This window comes from Gastrolobium bilobum, unplaced genomic scaffold (assembly GCF_033153095.1).
Source record: "Gastrolobium bilobum isolate Gb01-03AN ecotype WA unplaced genomic scaffold, APGP_CSIRO_Gbil_v1 utg39150, whole genome shotgun sequence".
NCBI lineage: Eukaryota > Viridiplantae > Streptophyta > Magnoliopsida > Fabales > Fabaceae > Gastrolobium > Gastrolobium bilobum.
Window position 1 is genome coordinate 72822 of NW_026899658.1, and position 19628 is coordinate 92449.

At 38.9% G+C, this 19628-nt stretch overlaps 1 protein-coding gene across 1 annotated transcript; it reads left to right on the plus strand.

The window, feature by feature from the left end:
* The first annotated feature begins 232 nt into the window (after positions 1–232).
* Positions 233–5206, plus strand: LOC133292395 (uncharacterized). Its single transcript, XM_061490793.1, has 3 exons — positions 233–496; positions 3625–4274; positions 4521–5206. Exons 1-3 carry the CDS (start codon positions 249–251, stop codon positions 5204–5206), a joined length of 1584 nt encoding a protein of 527 aa, XP_061346777.1. The 5' UTR covers positions 233–248.
* Positions 5207–19628: the final 14422 nt, after the last annotated feature.

The window sequence follows — 19628 nt, forward strand, 5'->3', positions numbered from 1 at the left end:
TTGTTCCATTACAAGAAAACAACCATAGCCTTAAGTCATAACATACTAGTTACTCCTTTCACGACCACCTCGTTACTCTCTCTCTCTCTCTCTCTCTCTCTCTCTCTCTCTCTCTCTCTGTAGAGAGAGGAAACTCGACATCACACACATGCTGCATTGTCTCATAACTAAGTTGCCACATTTGCCAGATCCAGCGTTTTGAACACACCTCATTTATTTTTCTCTCTCTCTTACCCTTTTTGTTATCCATGGTTGGTCTAAGAGAATCATGGTGTTTCTGCAAAGGGGTGAGCAAGTCAGAGAGAATGAAAGCCACCATTTTTTCAGGCAAAGGGCAAGCCATGGCCACAATATCCGGCGCTTCCAGTGGGGTCGGATTCTTGATCCACCGGAACCTCCTCTTGACAACCCACACCAACCTCCCCTCCGCCGTCGCGGTCGACTGCTCCGAGATCCGGCTGCACAACGGCGTCGCTGCCACTCTTGTACCCCAGAGGTACCCCATTTTTAAAATATTGTCATTCACATTGCTCAACTTTGTTTCTTTTTTTTTATTATTATTATTTAATTTTGTTTTGCTTTTGTGTGTTTTGCATTTTTTTTCCTAGATGCTAGTGGGTATGATGTGATTGTTGTGAGTTTGGAATTGAAAAAAAATATTTGATTTATAAGCACGAGGATTTGCTATTGATGAGATATGTTACCTGCCAAATGATTATTTGTACATGATTCCAAACATAGGATAGGATGACTTTTTTCTTCTTCTTGATTTGTATGCTTTCTCATGCTTAAGTACTAGCTGTCAGTGGAGCATATCGTTTGGCTTTTCGGTTACTAAGATGGTGCCAAGTTGGTTAGTTCACAAATGCAAACGTTATTATTATTTTGGTTGGTTCCACTTGTTTGAACCACAATAAATAGAAACAGTTAACTGGGTATTTCATCATTGCTATTAAACCATTTACCTATTAGGCTTTGTATTTGTGATCTTGCTTGTATGTATAATTCTCATGATAATGAATATAAAACCACTCTCCATTAAACTCCGACTAGCAAGGCTAAGGATAAAAACAATCCTTTTACACGGTCTTATTTTTACATATTTGCAAAAAAATTGTTTTTATCCCTAGCCTTGCTAGTCGGAGTTTAATATATCATTATAATGAATATGCAAAGGAACATTTTTTCATGTTAGTTCTGTATGGTCTAATATATCATTTTTTAAGCGTCATCCTTTATTAGGATGCGAAATCCTTGCCCTCTGCCCATAAAAAGACAAAAGGAAAGAAATAAAGAAAACCCATGCCAAGATTGTGAAATGGTACTAAGTTTTGCCACTCTTCCAGACATGGCCTAAGGGCCTATATGGCTGTCTTTGGGAGATTCGTTTCAAGGAGCTTGTCAAGATGTTTCCTGGTAAAACAGTATAATACTGTCAATTAAGCTTATTTTATGATAAATGTTGGGGTTATGCTAACACTTGAATCTGATTACTTCTGTAATATTTGGTTTAGCCATATTTATCAAAGCTGGCTCATGTTTTAAGTCAGCATTTTCATTCATGCAGCATTGTCCATTCAAATAAAATTGTCAGAGAAAATTGACTGTACAGTCACGAGGCAAAAGTTCTTATTATAACCAGTAATTGTAGATTACGAATTGAATCCTTGTAGTAACTTGTTCTATGCTAAATGGCTAGTGGAAGGAGGAGGAATATGTAGCAATGGCTACTTCAAAACAGTGTTGTCCAAATTGTCTGATGTGGCTGCATTGGGTTTGATTTGAGCACAGTTTTTCAAATTGTCCAGTTGCATCTTTTAGATTTTAGTAAAATGGTACTGTTTTTCCAATTTAAACTCACAGCCAAATGGGTGTGAAATTCAAAGAGTATTTGAGTTTATTAAGGAAATCTGAACAAAGGAAAGATACAACTAGTCAATTGAATAGGGCTGTTGTGCAAGAAGATAGAGCAACAATCATGAGTTTCAGGAGCTCTTGGCTTAGGCAGAGAGTGCTGAGTGAAAGATTTATCTATGGTTTTTGGTAATTTGGTTCATTTCTATATGATGGCTGACCTGCTTCTTTTCTTACTTTTCGAGCTTCTGAACTTCTTTTCTTTCGGTAATTATGATTCTGAATTTCTGTCAGTACTTATTGGTAACAGGTTTCATGTTCCTAGTCCTCCTTTTGGCTTATAAGTGCACACACAATTTCACTATAGGCCAGCACCAAGGTTATTGAATCGCAATTCAAATCGTGAATAATAAAGCTAATTCATGAATTGTAAAATGTATCAAATTGTAAGATTCATGAACATACTGAAAAATAGCTTGAGAAAAATCATATAAATGATGTATAGTACACAATGTAATGATTTTAAGATAGGAATAAGTAATTGACAAAATAACTAAATCATAAGTCTTCAAATATATTCATTAAGTCATAAGTCATAACTGAATCAAATAAAATGACTGCATGAAGCTTGTTTAAAACAATTAAATAAAAAAACAAAAAACACTGCAATGATATAGCTATATTAAGTGAGCGAGGCTGTATAAAGTCTCTGTTTTAGAAGAATGAAAACAGAGCTATGAAACAGCCAAATGGGATGCAAAGAGTGAGATAGTGCGTGAAGGCCCTATTTCAGAAGAATGAAAATATGGCAATGGAATAATCAAATAAGGTGCATTCATTGGAGTCCCTTTAGTCCTTTTTTATTTAACAACTTAAGCTTATTTGACTTTTCAATTTCTTTTATGAGAATTGATGAGAGAAAAAAAAAAGAAGAACAAAGAATCGCTGAATTGTATCGGTGATGCAGAATCCCACTGGTTCATGCGTGTATGGTACAATTCAAAACCATCTTCAAGTCATCACATGATGCAAATCATTGGTTTAGCAAATCGTATAGACTAGCACAATTCTAATCTTGAATTGTATGATTTCTATACTATACCCAGCACCAATTTACTCTCAGTTGCATTTAACCTTATTTGATTGTTTTTCATTCAGCTTTTTAGAATCTTGGTATTATATGTTTGTGTGTACTCTGTACACTTAGAATAAACTTTATTTCATTTTTCCAGTATATCTTTCTTGTTTGCGCAATTGCTATGAATTAATTTCCATTAAGTACTTACTTTTTTTTGTTTTATAAAGAATTTTGGTTATATATATGATTTCGATTAAAAATTTGGCTACCTTACATTGGTATTTCGGCTTATTGTTTCAACCTGCCTCTTGCCCCGTTGAAGGAAAGTCTTTGGTATATATGCAGAGAGATTCACGAGCTTTACTTTGATAAAGTATTTTCTCTCTGATTTCTATTATCTATTTATTTGGTTACTTTTAGGATCAGTTTGGTATTCCCTTAAAAATAGTGCTAAAAAAGTTAAGAGAACTGTTTTAAAATATTTTGTATAAATTTCATCCATGAATAATTCAGCTTCACTTTTAAGGGTATATCAAACTTCCCATTATTAGAAGAATATCTTATCCCCTCTAATTAAATTTATTATGTTGTCAAATTCGAGGGATCTATAATATGAACCATTACTTTTGCCAATCTTTAAGGTGATTATTTGTATAGCAGTGATTGATCTTATTCTTTTGACTTGGTCCCAGGTTTTTCATTACAAGTTCTGTATTAGACCTTACAATAGTGGGTTTAGATGATGCGGATGGAGAATCAGATGGCCAGAGTCAGTACCCTCACTACTTGAAGACCTGTTGTAAAACCAACCTTGATCTTGGAAGTGTTGTTTACCTTTTAGGCTACAATGAGAAACAAGAACTCACTGTTGGGGAAGGGAAGGTTGTCATAGCCACTGACAATCTCATAAAACTGTCAACTGATGGGATTCAATGGAACCCGGGTTCTGCAGGTTTTGATGTACATGGAAATCTAGCATTTATGATATGTGATCCAATGAAATTAGCCACATCACCAGATACCAAATCCTCTTCAACTTCTTCCTCATCCTCATCCTCTTGTACGAAGGATCTTCCTATGCAATTTGGTATACCAATTCCTGTAATATGTGATTGGTTAAACCAGCATTGGGAAGGAACTCTTGATGACCTTAACAAACCAAAATTACCACTCATTCGCTTAATGTCTACTGGTTCGAAGAGTGAGCATTCATGTGCTTCCTTCACACTCAGACAAGTTTTCAAGTCAACAGATACTGGAAATGCTGCCACCCCTTCTTCATCAAACTGTGTCTCAAAGGGTCAAAGTTCTTCTGCTGTTACCAATATTGTTGAAGAACAAAGCTTGATGATTAAGCCACAAGTTTTGAAGTCAACAGATACTGGTAATGCTGCCACCCCTTCTTCATCAAACACTGTCTCAAAGGGTCAAAGTTCTTCTGCTGTTACCAATATTTTTGAAGAACAAAGCTTGATGATTAAGCCACAAGTTTTCAAGTCAACAGATACTGGTAATGCTGCCACCCCTTCTTCATCAAACTGTGTCTCAAAGGGTCAAAGTTCTTCTGCTGTTACCAATATTGTTGAAGAACAAAGCTTGATCATTAATCCCAATGCTGCACATGTACAGGGAATTCCTACTCCAGAAATATATGAATCACCAAGAATTAATGCCGTGCCACTCAGAAAGAAAGAAAATACACAAATACAGCTTTTGGACATTAACTTTCCTCCCAGAATTGTTCAACCTGAAGTTTTGCCACAACCATCCAAAATTCTGCATCCAAAGTCTGCTGAAAATTTTGTGGAGGGTCCTTTACCCGAAAACCGGTTAGGAGAACAAAACCAAGATAGAAAACTTGCAACTCCTAGTGAAGAAGTTGCCTCAACACTTTCTGTTAATGTAGCTGAAAATGATGTTCAGTTTTGTTCATCTCCCATGGAAGTATCAGAGATGCACAATGAATATAGTAGCGAAGGAGAGACTATGTACTCTGCAGAAACTGCAGAGTCTCGCAATTATACAACTCCTAAAGAGGTAAAGTTTCAACAAGTAGGAAGGAGCCAAAGTTGTGTTCGTTACAATAGATGGGGTACTGCACAAAGGAACCAAGGTTCTCATGGGAAAAAGATGTATTCACAAGAAGCAACTTCTCAGAGGAGTAATGACTATTACAACCCCACTGTCTCTTCAATCATGAAGCGCAACCCTGAACACACTATTAGACTCCGACAAACTCCTGTTCATTCTTCTTCCCCCAAATGGATGTTTTGATTGATACTTTATATATAAATTACTCTCCATTAAATCCTGACTAGTAAGAATTAGGGTGAGTGCACTCCTTGTTTGCAATCTCATCCTTATATATTTATAAAGAGGTTATTTTTTCAGTTTGAGCCCATGACATTTTAGTTACAAAGGAGGAGTTTTATCCCTCCTCGAGACATGTCTTCTTTGATACTTTATTATAAGAAAAAAGACAAGAATATAGTGACTTTTATTTTATATTTCTTTTTTCCTCATTGATGGCCTTCTAAGTTACTATATCCTTATGCTGACTTTTTCCTTTTCTGTGTAACATGCAGTGACCAGAAATCGCGTAAAAGAAATTTCAGCCAAAATGTAGATTTTTTCAAATCAAAGTGAATAAGGGTGATTATTAATTCCATTGTAAATCATCAATTCAATCTAAAAGTTTAAGCTGTTATGTGAGATTACACTAATGGTTTTATACTTTTCTAACATATTGTAACACCCGGTATATATCCGGTAATGTTATCATACTATCGTATTAAGCAGCGCTTAATTAAAAATGCGGAATATCTTTTTCTTTTCAATTATGAAGTCATTAACATTACCAATTTGCTTATTAATCAATTAATAAAACATTGTCCGTATGCAATTGCAATAAAACAGCTAACTCAAATACCTCATTAATTAAAATAACGTAATGTATGGCTCTAGTCACGGAACTACAACACGTAGACCGGACCAACTAACAGTTTATACAACTCAACTCAAAAGTACTAACAGCATAGTGGCATGGACAACCCCATGCTCACCCAAATAAGGTGTAAGAACCCGCACCGCTAATCAAAGAATTTAATTAATTAATTATGCGAAATTAGGAAATGATTCCATAATTGACCCTAATAATTATTATGAGGCTTTAATAATTATAATTAGTGAGTAAGAATGCTGAAAGTCTCTTTTCGGAAGAAAAGTGCAGATACCGGTTCTGCTAGTCGGTATAAATGTGTACCGAAAAAGTATCCCGGAAAATTATAATAAGTGCCTGATAATTACTAGAATAATATGTAGGACTTGTAAATCGAGTTTCAAGTCCAAATAATGAGATCTGGTGCTAGAAACCGGTACTGGCTTTGAAAAGCGCGTACCGGAAAGGTGCTCAGAAAAATATAATAAAAATATGTCAATTCTTGTAAAATTGAGTAGGTTAAGAATCCAAAGTTTGGGGTTAAAATGCTAAGAGTAGAAATTAAAGCTAATACTGTGTGTTAGTAACTTAACCGCCTATATATACTTAATGGCACTAAACCCTAGGCCATATTGGAGGCTGCCTACGTGAGTTTTCTGATTACTCTTCAGCCTTGTGCCTCCTATTGCCACCTTCATCTCTTTTCCTCTTGTGAGCCAAAGGTGTCACTTTTCTCCTTGTTTTTGCCACTTAAACACTTGGGTGTGTGTGGGGTAACCTTGGTGGTGAGTTGTGAAGCATTTCTGAGGATATGCTTGATGTTGGTTGAGAGTGTTTGGGGCTATATAGTCTGAGTTTGTGTGAGTGGGGCTTGCTCTTGGCTTCTTGAGCTTCAAGAAGCCACCTTTTGGCACAAAGGGTCTGGCTTGAAGTGTATTTTCTTAGCCTTGTGAAGTCAGAACCTTGGAGTTGCATTGGAGGCTTCCTTTCTGCTTCATTTTCGAAGTTTTGAGCTCTTGAGGTGAGCCATGATCACCTAAGTATCATTTTGAGGCCTAAAGCTTGTTTAATCTATTAAAAAGAGGAACTTTAACCATTTGAGTAAAAGAATGTGTTTCTGGGTTCATAACATGTTGTGTTATATCTGTTTAGGGAGTCATTGGACTCCCAATCGCGTTTGGACCCTTAAATTTGGGATTATGCAGAAGTTGGCTCGAATTTCTGCATTCTGTTGAAGAAGTATTCGAATACTTTTCGTGTAGTATTCGAATACTTGTTCATCAGGTAGTCGAATACTCTTGCTGGAGTATTGGAATACTTTTCTGGGAAGAAAAGTATTCGGTTACCTTTGAAGAAGTATTCGAATAATGGAAAGTATTCGAATACAGTAAAGTTTAGTATTCGGATACTGAGGTATTCGGATACTGGGGGCTTAAGTATTCGGATACTGTCGAGTATTCGAATACTTAAGAGAAAGTAATCGAATACTTTCTAGAGAGCTGGAGTATTCGAATACTACTCGTGGAGTATTCGAATACTTCCTGCAGAAACAACATGTAATGAGTTAAAATGAGTAAGAAAGACTTAATCACTTAATGTAATCTGAGCTATGATTATTGATGAGTAATTATGGTATGGGCAGATTGTGATTGTGCTGTTTGTGGGCCTTGAGCTGTGTGGACTCTTGGTTTGGATAGCTAGCTTAAAGGTAAGCTTTCGTGTCCTCGGTTTAGCCATGTTGTGGTTCCACCATGTCCCATGGGGGTATGGTTGTATGCATGCTGTGTTACATGCTTTGAATATTTGAAATGCTGTTGAGCTTTATGTGTAATGGCTTTTAATATGCATGTGTTGTTCCATCTTGACGGTAAACCTGAGTATGTAGCGCCATACAAGACGGTGATCCGGGATGGATGCAAGTAGCGTCTTGCACTAGTGTGGGTATTTGGCGTATGCAAATCCTGCATTTCTCTGACCAGTAGAATAGAATTGACACACATGACATGATTATCTGCTGCATTGCACTATTTTAGAACTGATGATGATAAACTGCTTTTGAACTTATATTGCACATGTAAGTGAGCTTGGGGTGGAAGATCCTTGAGGACCCCTTGTCTTACTGAGATTTCTTGTTTAGAGATCTCACTCCACGTTGGGGAATGCTTATTTCAGGTTCCGGTAGTTTGGTGACTGATGCCTCTGGCGGCAGGAGGTCAGAGCTTAGTTGATGATATTATGCTGTTTGCTGCCATGACTGGATATGGATGCTGTTTATGTTTTCCGCTATTTATGTTTATGTTGTTGTTGAGACTATTGTTGAGCGTGTTGCCTTATTTGAGTGAGCATGGGGATTGTCCATGACACTTTATGTTAGTGCTTTAGTTTGGAGTTGTATAAACTGTTAGATGGTCCGGTCTACGTTGTTGTAGTTCCGTGACTAGAGCCACACTTTTATCATATATGTTACGAGGTATTTTCAGATAGCTGTTTTATTGCAATTACATACAGGCGTTGTTTTATTAATTGATTAATAAGCAAGTTGGTAATGATAATGACATCATAATTGAAAAGAAAAAGATATTCCACAATTTTAATTAAGCGCAGCTTAATACGATATTATGATAACATTACCGGTTATATACGGGGTGTTACATAAGGCAACAAAGCCCAAAATCAGTCTCAACTCAAAACATAAAGAGCAGAAAACTTAAACAACATCCAGTCCAGTCATGCTAGCAAATAAGCAGTAAGATCATAATCAGCTAAGCTCTGGCCTCCTACCGCCAGAGGCATCAGTCCAGTCATGTGATTAATAAGCAAGTTGGTAATGTTAATGACTTCATAATTGAAAAGCAAAAGATATTCCGCATTTTTAATTAAGCTGCTTAATACGATAGTATGATAACATTATCGGATATATACGGGGTGTTACATTTATGGTATCAGAGCAATGGTTCGAGGGAAAAGCCTGTATGTATTGCAATAGCTAGGATGTTTGGTTGTGTCTGTCTTGTGTGTTTACTCCGTCGAATTTTATTATGATAATGTGTAACCACTCAATTTTGTCCTCACACATAAAAATAAAAAATGAAAATAATAATAATAATAATAAAAGCTGTAAAATTTATTTTATCTCTTCTGTGAATATATATATTACGTTATTTTATTCTTTCTTTTTATTATTATTGTTTTTTTTATTTTTAAACGAATAAAAACATAAAAAATATAGAAAATGCCATCTTTCTTTTACTGCGTACACTAGTCCCCGAGTATGGGTTTCATCAGCCTCTATCCATGACCCAAACCGCCTTTGTCAATCAAGGTGAGATCAACTTCAAGATAACCCCACGTGAGCAAGTTCAGAAACATGGTTCAGGATAAGAAAATCAGGGAGCTATGTTCAGGATAAGAAGATCAAGGAGGCGTGTTCAGGGAGAGAAGGAAAAATAATAATAAAAACATCAGCCTCACTCTATAAATATCAAAGGCCTTGAGTTTTAGGGGGGAATTTTATTGTGGTTTTTTGAGAAAAGTTTCAAGAAAGAAAAAATACTAAAACAGAGTGTCTAAAAACAACAGATTTCTGAGAGAGAAAAATGAGAGAGTTTAAGGAGACAACAGTTTTGTAAAACCATAAAAGTTTCTTTAAGAGAAGGGAATTTCTTGAGTTTTTAGGGGAAGTGGGAACTGAATGAAAAAGGAAGGAACTTAGAAACAAATAACATGTTGAAGTCGCTACTGCTGCCGCTGTTCCAGTCATGCGCGCCACTCCGTGATGCTTTCCTTTGTGATTGTTTGTGATATTTTCCACAGTGAATAGCCATTCCTACAAGCATATTTGCTTTCGATACCCCCGCTCAGGTTCTCTTTTCGTTTGGGTTCAATGTTTTCTTTAAACCCATATTATTATTTTAAAAGAATGATAGACCAATATAGGGATATGTTGTTTGTCATGATTCCATTAGCTTTTTCGATGTGCTGTTTGAAAATAAGCATGACCATTTGATTCTTTTATCTAATATGTCATAGACGTAGCTTTTTAGATGTACTAGAGGAAATATTCTAATACTTGGCATTAGCAAACATTGATCTTTTGGTCTACACCGTACGAAACAACTCTGCCATTTTTTCCTTCAATTCACATCTTTTCAAATTATATTAATAATGTTAGCATGGTACTTTGTCCTCTTATAACATGATTTGAATATTTTAATAATATATAGATTACGTCACTTTAGTTTTGGTGCATGCTCCTGCACATTCTCAAGTCAGGATGTTTATTTTTTTCCTTCTTTCTTTCAATTAATTTTTACCTTTGCTTATTATAAAAAACGAGATTAACATAACATTTTTTTTGTTTTTTTGTTTATTTTGTTTTAACATTAAGAAAGAAATATTATAATATTATAGATTAGTGAACTTTAGCTTTATGGTCTGCATATTCAAAATGAGGTTGCCATCTTTCAATTAAATATCTCTTTACATTATATTGACGGTGACTAAAATTTAATTAGATTTTATTAATATTTATAAATAAAGAATTTATAATATTAAGATCATGGGGATTAATTTAAGCGTGACGCTTTGTTAATCTTATAATTCTTTGGATCATTTTAGCCGTGACGGCTTGGTGATTCCAAATTTATCTAAAATTTGTTATTGAAACTTAAAACATTAAGATTTTCAACAAAGGGGTAATTTAACCGTGACGGTTTGTTAACCCCGTGTATTTTATTTTGACTCATTTTAGCCGTGACGGCTTGGTGATTCAAAATTTCATTCAAAATTATCTTAAAATTCACAATAATGAAAATAATAAACATGAAATTTAATTTATTAAAAAGGGATTAGCTGAGTTGAGACAGCTTGTTAATCCTACAATTACCGTTTCGGATTATTTTAGCTGCGACAGCTTGGTAATTCGAAACCTTCAAGCCCAGAACCTTCCAATGAACTTTCTTTAAAATTACTTTCAAAAACTAAAATCAATCAACACACAAATATTTTTTTACAGAACGACGTAGCTTTGAGTTCCCTATTGTACCGAGGGATACGTCGGAGCGGGACCATCCCGTCAAGCACAAAAATAAAATTTCAAAATTAGTTTTCTTTTCCAACGATCAATTTTATTTATTTAGGGTGAAATAAATATTTAAAATATTATCAATAATTTGCACAATTGATATAAGGTAACCGTTTTTTAACGGACGGTGTAGGGTGCTAATACCTTCCCTACTCGTAATCGACTCCCGAATCCATTTCTTTTGTTTTCAAAGACCAGTTGTCTTTAAAAAAGGTTTTTCCAATGTTTTCCTAAATAAACCTTGGTGGCGACTCCATTGTTTTAACCATTCAATATTCTTTCGCCGTCACGTCGCGATACGGTTGCGACATAATGCATATGTAATCACATTGTGTGGGCCTGATCAACTCATAAATTGTGTAACTTGTGCAGAGTCATGGTAAGATCCGGGAGAACACGAGAGACTTCTGAGGATCAACCCGATCCTATCCTGACTGCATTGGCTGAGATGCAGGCGGCTAGGTTAGTCGATCAGGAGGCCACTAGATTGGACAACACGGCAATGATGGATGTTGTTCGCAAGGCAAACCGGATAGCAGTAGATGAGGTTCGTGAAGCGAACCGGAGGACCACTGAGGATGTCCTCGAGGCGAACAGGATGGCGAACATGACGATGATGAGAGTCATGTTGGAGGAGATGAGGGCTAGTCCTGCTGTAGGCCAGTTTCCACCGCCGCCGCCGCCGCCTAGTGTTCAAGATGAGAGCCTGAGTCACATTGGCAGTGCTGCTCATATCGCTGAGACGAGGGAGTCTCTTGTAGAGCCTGCTGAGGATCGTGATGTGATTGATCGCCGGCTGAATGCTTTCAGGAAGCATAAGCCACCTGTGTTTGAAGGGTCTTTGGATCCTACTGTTGCGGCGAGATGGCTGGAGTCGCTGGACAAGATATTTCGGGTCATGCAGTGTACAGACCCACAGAAGCTGATGTTCTCGACTTACATGTTGGAGGGCGATCCCCATGAGTGGTGGACGAACACCTCTCGTGCTTATGAGATGCATGGTCGTGTTTTGACGTGGCCATTCTTTGAGGAATGCTTCTTGGGCAGATACTTTCCCTACGATGCGCAGGAGAGGAAGCAGGGGGAGTTTGATAGATTAGTTCAGGGCTCGATGTCTGTTGACGAGTACCTGGCCAAGTTCAATGAGCTTGTGAAGTTTGCGCACTTCCGGATGGTTCCTCCTACTCCGATGTTTTTGGCTGCTAAGTTTCGTAGAGGACTTAGTGAGGTGATTACTGAGCATATTGCTGGAGCTGCTTCGAGGGATTTTGGTACACTGGTTCAGCAGTGTAAGGACATTGAGGATGTCTGCATAGCGAGCAAGGCCAAGAGGGCCAAGGTCGACGAAACCAAGGGGATTGTTAGTTCCACTCCTGTTTCTACTTCTTGGAAGGACAGGAAGTTTGCTGGGAAGGGCAAGGGTAAACAGTTGGCGACTAGGCAGACGCCTGGTCAGTTCAAGAGGACTGCTTCACAGCAGGGGAGTTTTGTTAAGCCTCCTTCCACTCCGAGATGTGCGGGGTGCGGAAAGGAGCATGCTGGTCGTTGTGCTTCAGGTCAGCTGATCTGTTTCCAGTGTGGCAAGGAGGGTCACTTCTCTAGAGACTGTCCGTCGTCGACGGCGAGAGCTGCAACTGTTCAGGCAGTTCCTTTGCAGATGGTTCCGATGGCTTCTACTTCGGCACTTGCGGTGCCACCTTCTGTTGGGCGTGTGTACACCTTGGATAGGCAGCAGTCGGACCGCGCTCCGAACCTTGTTAGAGGTACTGTGTGTATTGGTGGTATTGCTGTTGACGCATTGTTTGATTATGGGGCTACGCATTCGTTTGTTGCTACCCCGATTGCTTTGGGGCTTGAGTTGCCCATGTCTGTGCTTTCTCCACCGTTGCGGGTGACTACCGCCACCGGAGAAATATGTGATTCTACCACTGTACATCGCGATGTAGCGGTTCAGTGGGATGGCCGTGAGTTCTCGGTGGATCTGATAGGATTGCCGATGGCCAACTTGGAGATTATTCTAGGCATGGATTGGTTGTCTAGAAACTGTGCACTGATTGATTGCTGTGCAAAGCGCGTGGTGATGTCTCCATGTGATTCCACAGCTAGTTCCTCGCCATTTATTTCATTGCTGCAGGCTAGGAAGGCCTTGAGAGCAGGGGCATTTGGTTATGTCATGTTGGGAGGTTTGGTGAGTGGGACACATGAGGATATCACTGACATTCCTGTGGTGGGGGAGTTCCTCGAGGTGTTTCCTGAGGAGATTTCTGAGTTTCCGCCATAGCGGGAGATAGAGTTCTCCATTGATTTGTTGCCTGGTGTGGGGCCGATTTCATTAGCTTCATATCGGATGTCGCCACCGGAGTTGACTGAGCTGAAGAAGCATATTGAGGATCTTTCAGCGAAAGATTTCATCCGGTCGAGTGAGTCTCCTTGGGGAGCACCGGTCATCTTTATGAAGTAGAACGATGGGACAATGCGATTGTGCACCGACTATAGGCAGTTGAACAAGGTGACGATCAAGAACAAGTATCCCCTTCCTCGGATTGATGATCTGTTGGATCAGCTCAGGGGTGCTTGCGTGTATTCCAAGATTGATCTCCGGTCCGGATACCATCAGATTCGGGTGAAGCCGGAGGATGTCCCTAAGACCGCGTTTCGTTCGAGATACGGTCACTTTGAGTATTTGGTGATCCCGTTTGGACTCACCAATGCGCCGACAGTGTTCATGGATTACATGAACAAGATTTTCCAGCCGTATCTGGATCAGTTTGTGATCGTCTTTATTGATGACATTCTGATTTACTCCAAGACTGAGGAGGAGCATGCGGAGCATCTGAGGATTGTTCTGCAAGTGCTGAAGGAGAAAAAGCTTTATGCTAAGCCTTCTAAGTGTGAGTTTTAGCTCAAATCAGTCAAGTTCCTTGGGCTTGTGATTTCAGCGGATGGAGTTGCAGTGGATCCCAACAAGATTGAGGCCGTACTGGATTGGGAGAGGCCCAAGACAGTTAGGGAGGTGAGGAGCTTCTTAGGTTTGGCAGGTTACTATCGGAGGTTCATCAAGGGTTTCTCCACGATGGTTCTCCCTTTGATTCGCCTTACCCGAAAGGAGACTCCATTTGTGTGGACTCACGAGTGTGAGGCGTGCTTTCAGGAGTTGAAGAAGAGATTGACTTCTTCACCTGTGTTAATCCTTTCTGATCCTGAGGAGCAGTTTGAGCTTTACTGTGATGCTTCTGGAAAGGGGCTGGGTTGTGTGTTGATGCAGTCTGGTAGAGCGGTTGCTTTTGCTTCGAGGCAGCTGAAGCCTCATGAGGAGAACTACCCAACTCATGATTTGGAGTTGGCTGCGATCGTGTTTGCTTTCAAGATTTGAAGGCATTATCTGTTCGGTATGCAGTTTGCGGTGTTTAGTGATCACAAGAGCTTGAAGAATCTGTTTGATCAGAAAGAGCTGAACATGAGGCAGAGGAGATGGATGGAGTTTCTGAAGGACTACGACTTTGGGTTGAAGTACCATCCTGGCAAGGCCAATGTGGTAGCTGATGCTTTGAGTCAGAAATTCGTGAGTCTATCCAGTTTGACGATGGGTGACTTCGACCTCATAGAGAAGTTTCGAGATCTGAAGGTGACAACCTTGTTTGGGGGTGCACTTCTCGAGATGGAGAATGTGAGAGTCAGGAATGAGCTTATGGAGAAGATCCAAGAGGCGCAAGTGCAGAGAGAGTGTCTCGACTACGTGAAGAACCAAGACGGTGTGTCTTGGAATGAGGATGGACTTCTGTTTTTTCATAAGTGTGTTGTGATTCCTCGAGGTCCTTTGACCGAAGAGGTTATGGCGGAGGCCCATAAGGGACAGTTTACTGTTCATCCTGGTGCTACAAAGATGTACCAAGACCTGAAGAGAAATTTCTGGTGGCCAGGAATGAAGAAGGACATAGCTGTGTATGTGTCCAAGTGTTTGATCTGCCAGAAGGTGAAGATTGAACACCAGAAGCCGTCTGGTAAGCTTCAACCTCTTGAGATTCCAGAGTGGAAATGGGAGAGTATTTCCATGGACTTCGTTGTGGGTTTGCCGAAGACTCAGGTTGGCTGTGACTCAATATGGGTCATTGTGGACAGATTGACGAAGTCTGCCCATTTTCTTCCAGTGAAGGTGAGCTTCACTACAGAGCAGTTGGCCAAACTGTATGTTCGCGAGATCGTGAGGCTTCACGGGGTGCCCGAGAGTATCATCAGTGATAGGGACCCGAAGTTCACATCTCGGTTCTGGGAGGCGCTGCAGGGAGCTTTTGGTACTCAGTTGAGAATGAGTACAACCTATCACCCTCAGACTGATGGACAAACTGAGCGGACTATCCAGACCTTGGAGGACATGTTGCGGGCTTGCACGTTGGAGCACGGCTCGGCATGAGATAGGTACCTTCCATTGGTGGAGTTTTTGTATAACAACAGTTTCCATGCTAGCCTGGGCTTGACACCCTACTGGATTTAGGCTTGCACGTTGGAGCAGGGCTCGACATGAGATAGGTAGTTTCCATGCTGGATTTAGGCACAACAACAAAAAGGACTCTTAGGCTTAATATTAAAGCTTATGTCTTAGTAAATGTTAAACACTTGGGCTTGGATTTAAAACCAAGCTTGTGTCATAGTAAAAATTTTGTTGTTGAGGAGAATTATGCGAAATATCCGGATATTTGACGTGGAATATCCGGATATCCATATCCTAATATACAGGTCCACTTACTTAACGGTGCGGGTTCTTACACATATCCCTTATACAAAAGCTCACTGAGTTTGAAGGGTGGATAATATACAGGTCCACTTACTTGGGTTAAGAAACTCCTCAAGTCTTAATTAATTATTAATAAAATGGGGAGCAGTGAGAATCGAACCCATGACACGATGCTCTGATACCATGTAGAGCAACAAGAGAACATTGAATAAATTTATGTGTCAAAAAAGCACAATGGAGGCTATATTATATATAAAACTATTTGTGTCTTGGTTGATTTTATTTTTTTATTAGAATGTTAAAGAAATTCATTTAAAAGTTTAGGATTTGAAAGTTTAGGATTATCAAGCTGTCACAGCTAAAATAACCCTAAAAATAATATGGGATTAATAAACTGTCACGACTAAATTAATCCTTAATTTTGAAAAATTAATACAAAATAATTATTTTAAATAAGCTTAGGTCATCAAGCTATCACAACTAAAATGACCTAAAAAACTATGAGATCAACAAGTCGTCACGACTAAATTAATCTCTAATAAACTTTCTAAGCTATAAAAAAAGTTTACTAATAAAATAAAACTTGAAAAAGGGTTATGAAATATTATTGATTTGTATTTGAATCTGTACATAGGGGTCTCTATTTATAGAGACTTCTTGACCGAATTTTGACCTAATGGGCTTGGCCCAATATACAAGTAACGGACTAAATAAATACAAATAAATGACTACATAATTACTAATAAATGACTACATAATTACAAATAAATGACTACATAATTACTAATAAATGACTACATAAGTACTATTTACAACACTCCCCATCAAGCTGAGGAATAGATATTTATCATTCCCAGCTTGCTAGCAAGTTCTTGAAATCTATCTGAAGGAAGCCCCTTTGTCAATAGATCAGCTAATTGACGCCCAGTGGGAATGTATGGAGTGGTAATCAACCCGTTATCAAGTTTCTCTTTGATGAAATGGCGGTCGACCTCAATATGTTTAGTCCGATCATGTTGAACTGGATTATGAGCTATACAAATAGCGGACTTATTATCACATAGCAGCTTCATAGGTCCCTCACATTTTATTTTTAGATCATCAAGTACAATTTTCAGCCACAGTAACTCACAAATGCCTTGAGCCATAGCTCGAAATTCAGCTTCTGCACTTGATCTGGCGACCACATCTTGTTTCTTACTTCTCCATGTCACCAAGTTACCACAAAGAAACATGCAATAACCAGTGGTAGAACGACGGTCAATCACGGATCCAGCATAATCAGCATCTGTGTAGACTTCTAAAGATAGATTGCCATCACGTCGGAATAACAACCCTTTACCAGGAGTACCTTTCAGATACTGAAGAATTCTCTCTACTGCCTGCATATGTTTCTCCTTTGGATCGTGCATAAACTGACTGACAACACTAACAGCATAAGCTAAGTCTGGTCTAGTATGGGCCAAATATATCAATTTCCCAACTAGCCGTTGATATTGTCCTTTATCAACTGGAGGACTCTCCTCTTCATAGCACATCTTGTGATTTTGCTCAATAGGAGTATTAAAGGGTTTACACCCGAGCTTTCCTGCTTCTTTGAGAAGATCAAGAACATATTTCCTCTGGCTGATAAAGATTCCTTTGCTCGAATGAGCTACTTCTATCCCTAGGAAATATCTCAGTTCCCCAAGGTCTTTGACTTCAAACTCAGAGGCAAGCCGTGTTTGCAGAATCTGTCTCTCCACAAAATCATCACCTGTGATAATAATATCATCAACATATACAAGGAGCACAATAAGCTTCCCATTTTGGGAGTGCTTGAAAAAAAGTGTGTGATCTCCTTGACTTTGTTTATATCCTAAGGTCATCATAACCTTAGTAAACTTTCCAAACCAGGCACGAGGTGACTGCTTCAATCCATACAAGGCCTTTTTTAATTTACAAACTTTATTTTCTCCCTTCACAGAATCAAAACCAGGCGGAATTTCCATGTAGACTTCTTCTAACTCACCATTGAGGAAAGTATTCTTCACATCAAATTGGTTTATATCCCAATTGTAATGGGCAGCAAGGGATAACAAAACTCTCACCATATTCATCTTTGCAACTGGAGCAAATGTTTCTTCATAATCAATGCCATAGGTTTGAGAGTAACCTTTGGCAACTAATCGAGCTTTGTATCTCTCAAGAGTTCCATCAGAATTATATTTCAGGGCATAAACCCATCTGCACCCTACTGCTTTCTTTCCAGTAGGTCTATCAATAACCTCCAATGTTTTATTTTTCTCCAATGCATTCATCTCCTCTTGCATGGCTTGAGCCCAATTCCCATCTTTCAAGGCTTCATGTACTGATTTTGGGATTGCAATAGAGTCTAGTGCTGAAACAAAGCTTTTGTGCTGCACAGACAGATTAGCAGAGGAAACAAAATGGGAGATAGGGTATTGTGTACAAGAGGAACAAGATTTCTTGGGACATGATCTTTTTCCTTTTCTAAGAGCAATGAGTAAATCATCAGAATCAGTAGTAATGGGTAAGTCATCAGAAGTATCATGATCAGAAATATGAGATTCAAGACTTACCAGTGGTTCAGATGATTGAGGTTGCTGCTGAGGCAATGTGGGCTGTGTATCAGTCATAGGAGGATCAGTCACAGGAGGATCAGACATAGACACATTGGGAACGGGAACAAGAGGAAGAGACACTGACTCAGGTGAAGGAGTAGACACTGAAGATTCAAATTCAAAGAAGGAAGGTGATGAAGGTGATGAGTCTTCTAGTGAATTATTCTCCCCCTGAAGATGAGGATCTTGGAAAAAGGACTCAGATTCCTTAAATGTAACATCCATAGAAACAAAAAATTTCTGACTACCAGGGTGATAACACTTGTAGCCTTTCTTATCAGGAGCATATCCAAGGAAGACACATTTAAGAGCCCTAGGATCCAACTTACTGCGATGCTGTTTATGAATATGAACAAAGACAACACACCCAAATACTCGAGGAGGAAGACTTTGCAAAGTTGGAACAGAAGGAAAAAAAAGAAGTCATGGAGTGAATATGACTTACATGATCGAGAACCCGAGTGGGTAGACGGTTGATCAAGAACGCTGCAGTAAGAATGGCATCTCCCCAATAGCATTTGGGTACATGTGTTTGAAACAGTAAGGCACGAGCAACTTCAAGAAGGTGACGATTTTTTCTTTCAGCAACCCCATTTTGTTTAGGGGTGTCTACACAAGTAAGTTCATGAATCATATCTTGATTTCGTATAAATTGGGAAAAACTGTGATTAACATATTCAGTACCATTATCTGTTCTTAGTCTCTTGATTTTTCTACCAAATTGGGTCTCAACCATTTTATAAAATTGAAAGAACAGATGTGGTACCTCAGACTTTTCATGCATTAAGTAAACCCAAGTTACACGAGTGCAATCATCAATAAAAGAAACAAACCATCTATTTCCAGAAGCATGAGGGACTTTAGAAGGACCCCAAACATCAGAATGAATAAGATCAAAAGGTTCAACACTCTTAGTACTACTAGAAGGAAAAGACACACGATGATGCTTAGCAAACTCACAAACATCACAATGAAAAGACTCAACAGGCTTAGATAAAAACAATGACGAAAATAAAGACTTGAGTAAACTAAATGGAGGATGTCCCAAGCGCTTATGATGATGCCAAATCAAAGAATCAGCAGTTGATTGACCATGAGACATCAAGATGTGATCTGTTACTTTATTTGCAGGAGATTGTGACACCAGATAGTACAGCCCACCTTGCTCTTTAGCACTACCAATCGTCTTCCCCGTGGCGAGATCCTAAAAAACACAATGGGTAGGGAAGAAGGTTACAGTACAATTCAGATCTTTTGTAATTTTATGAATAGAAAGAAGATTCGTGGAAAGTTTAGGAACATGAAGAACATCTTAAAGA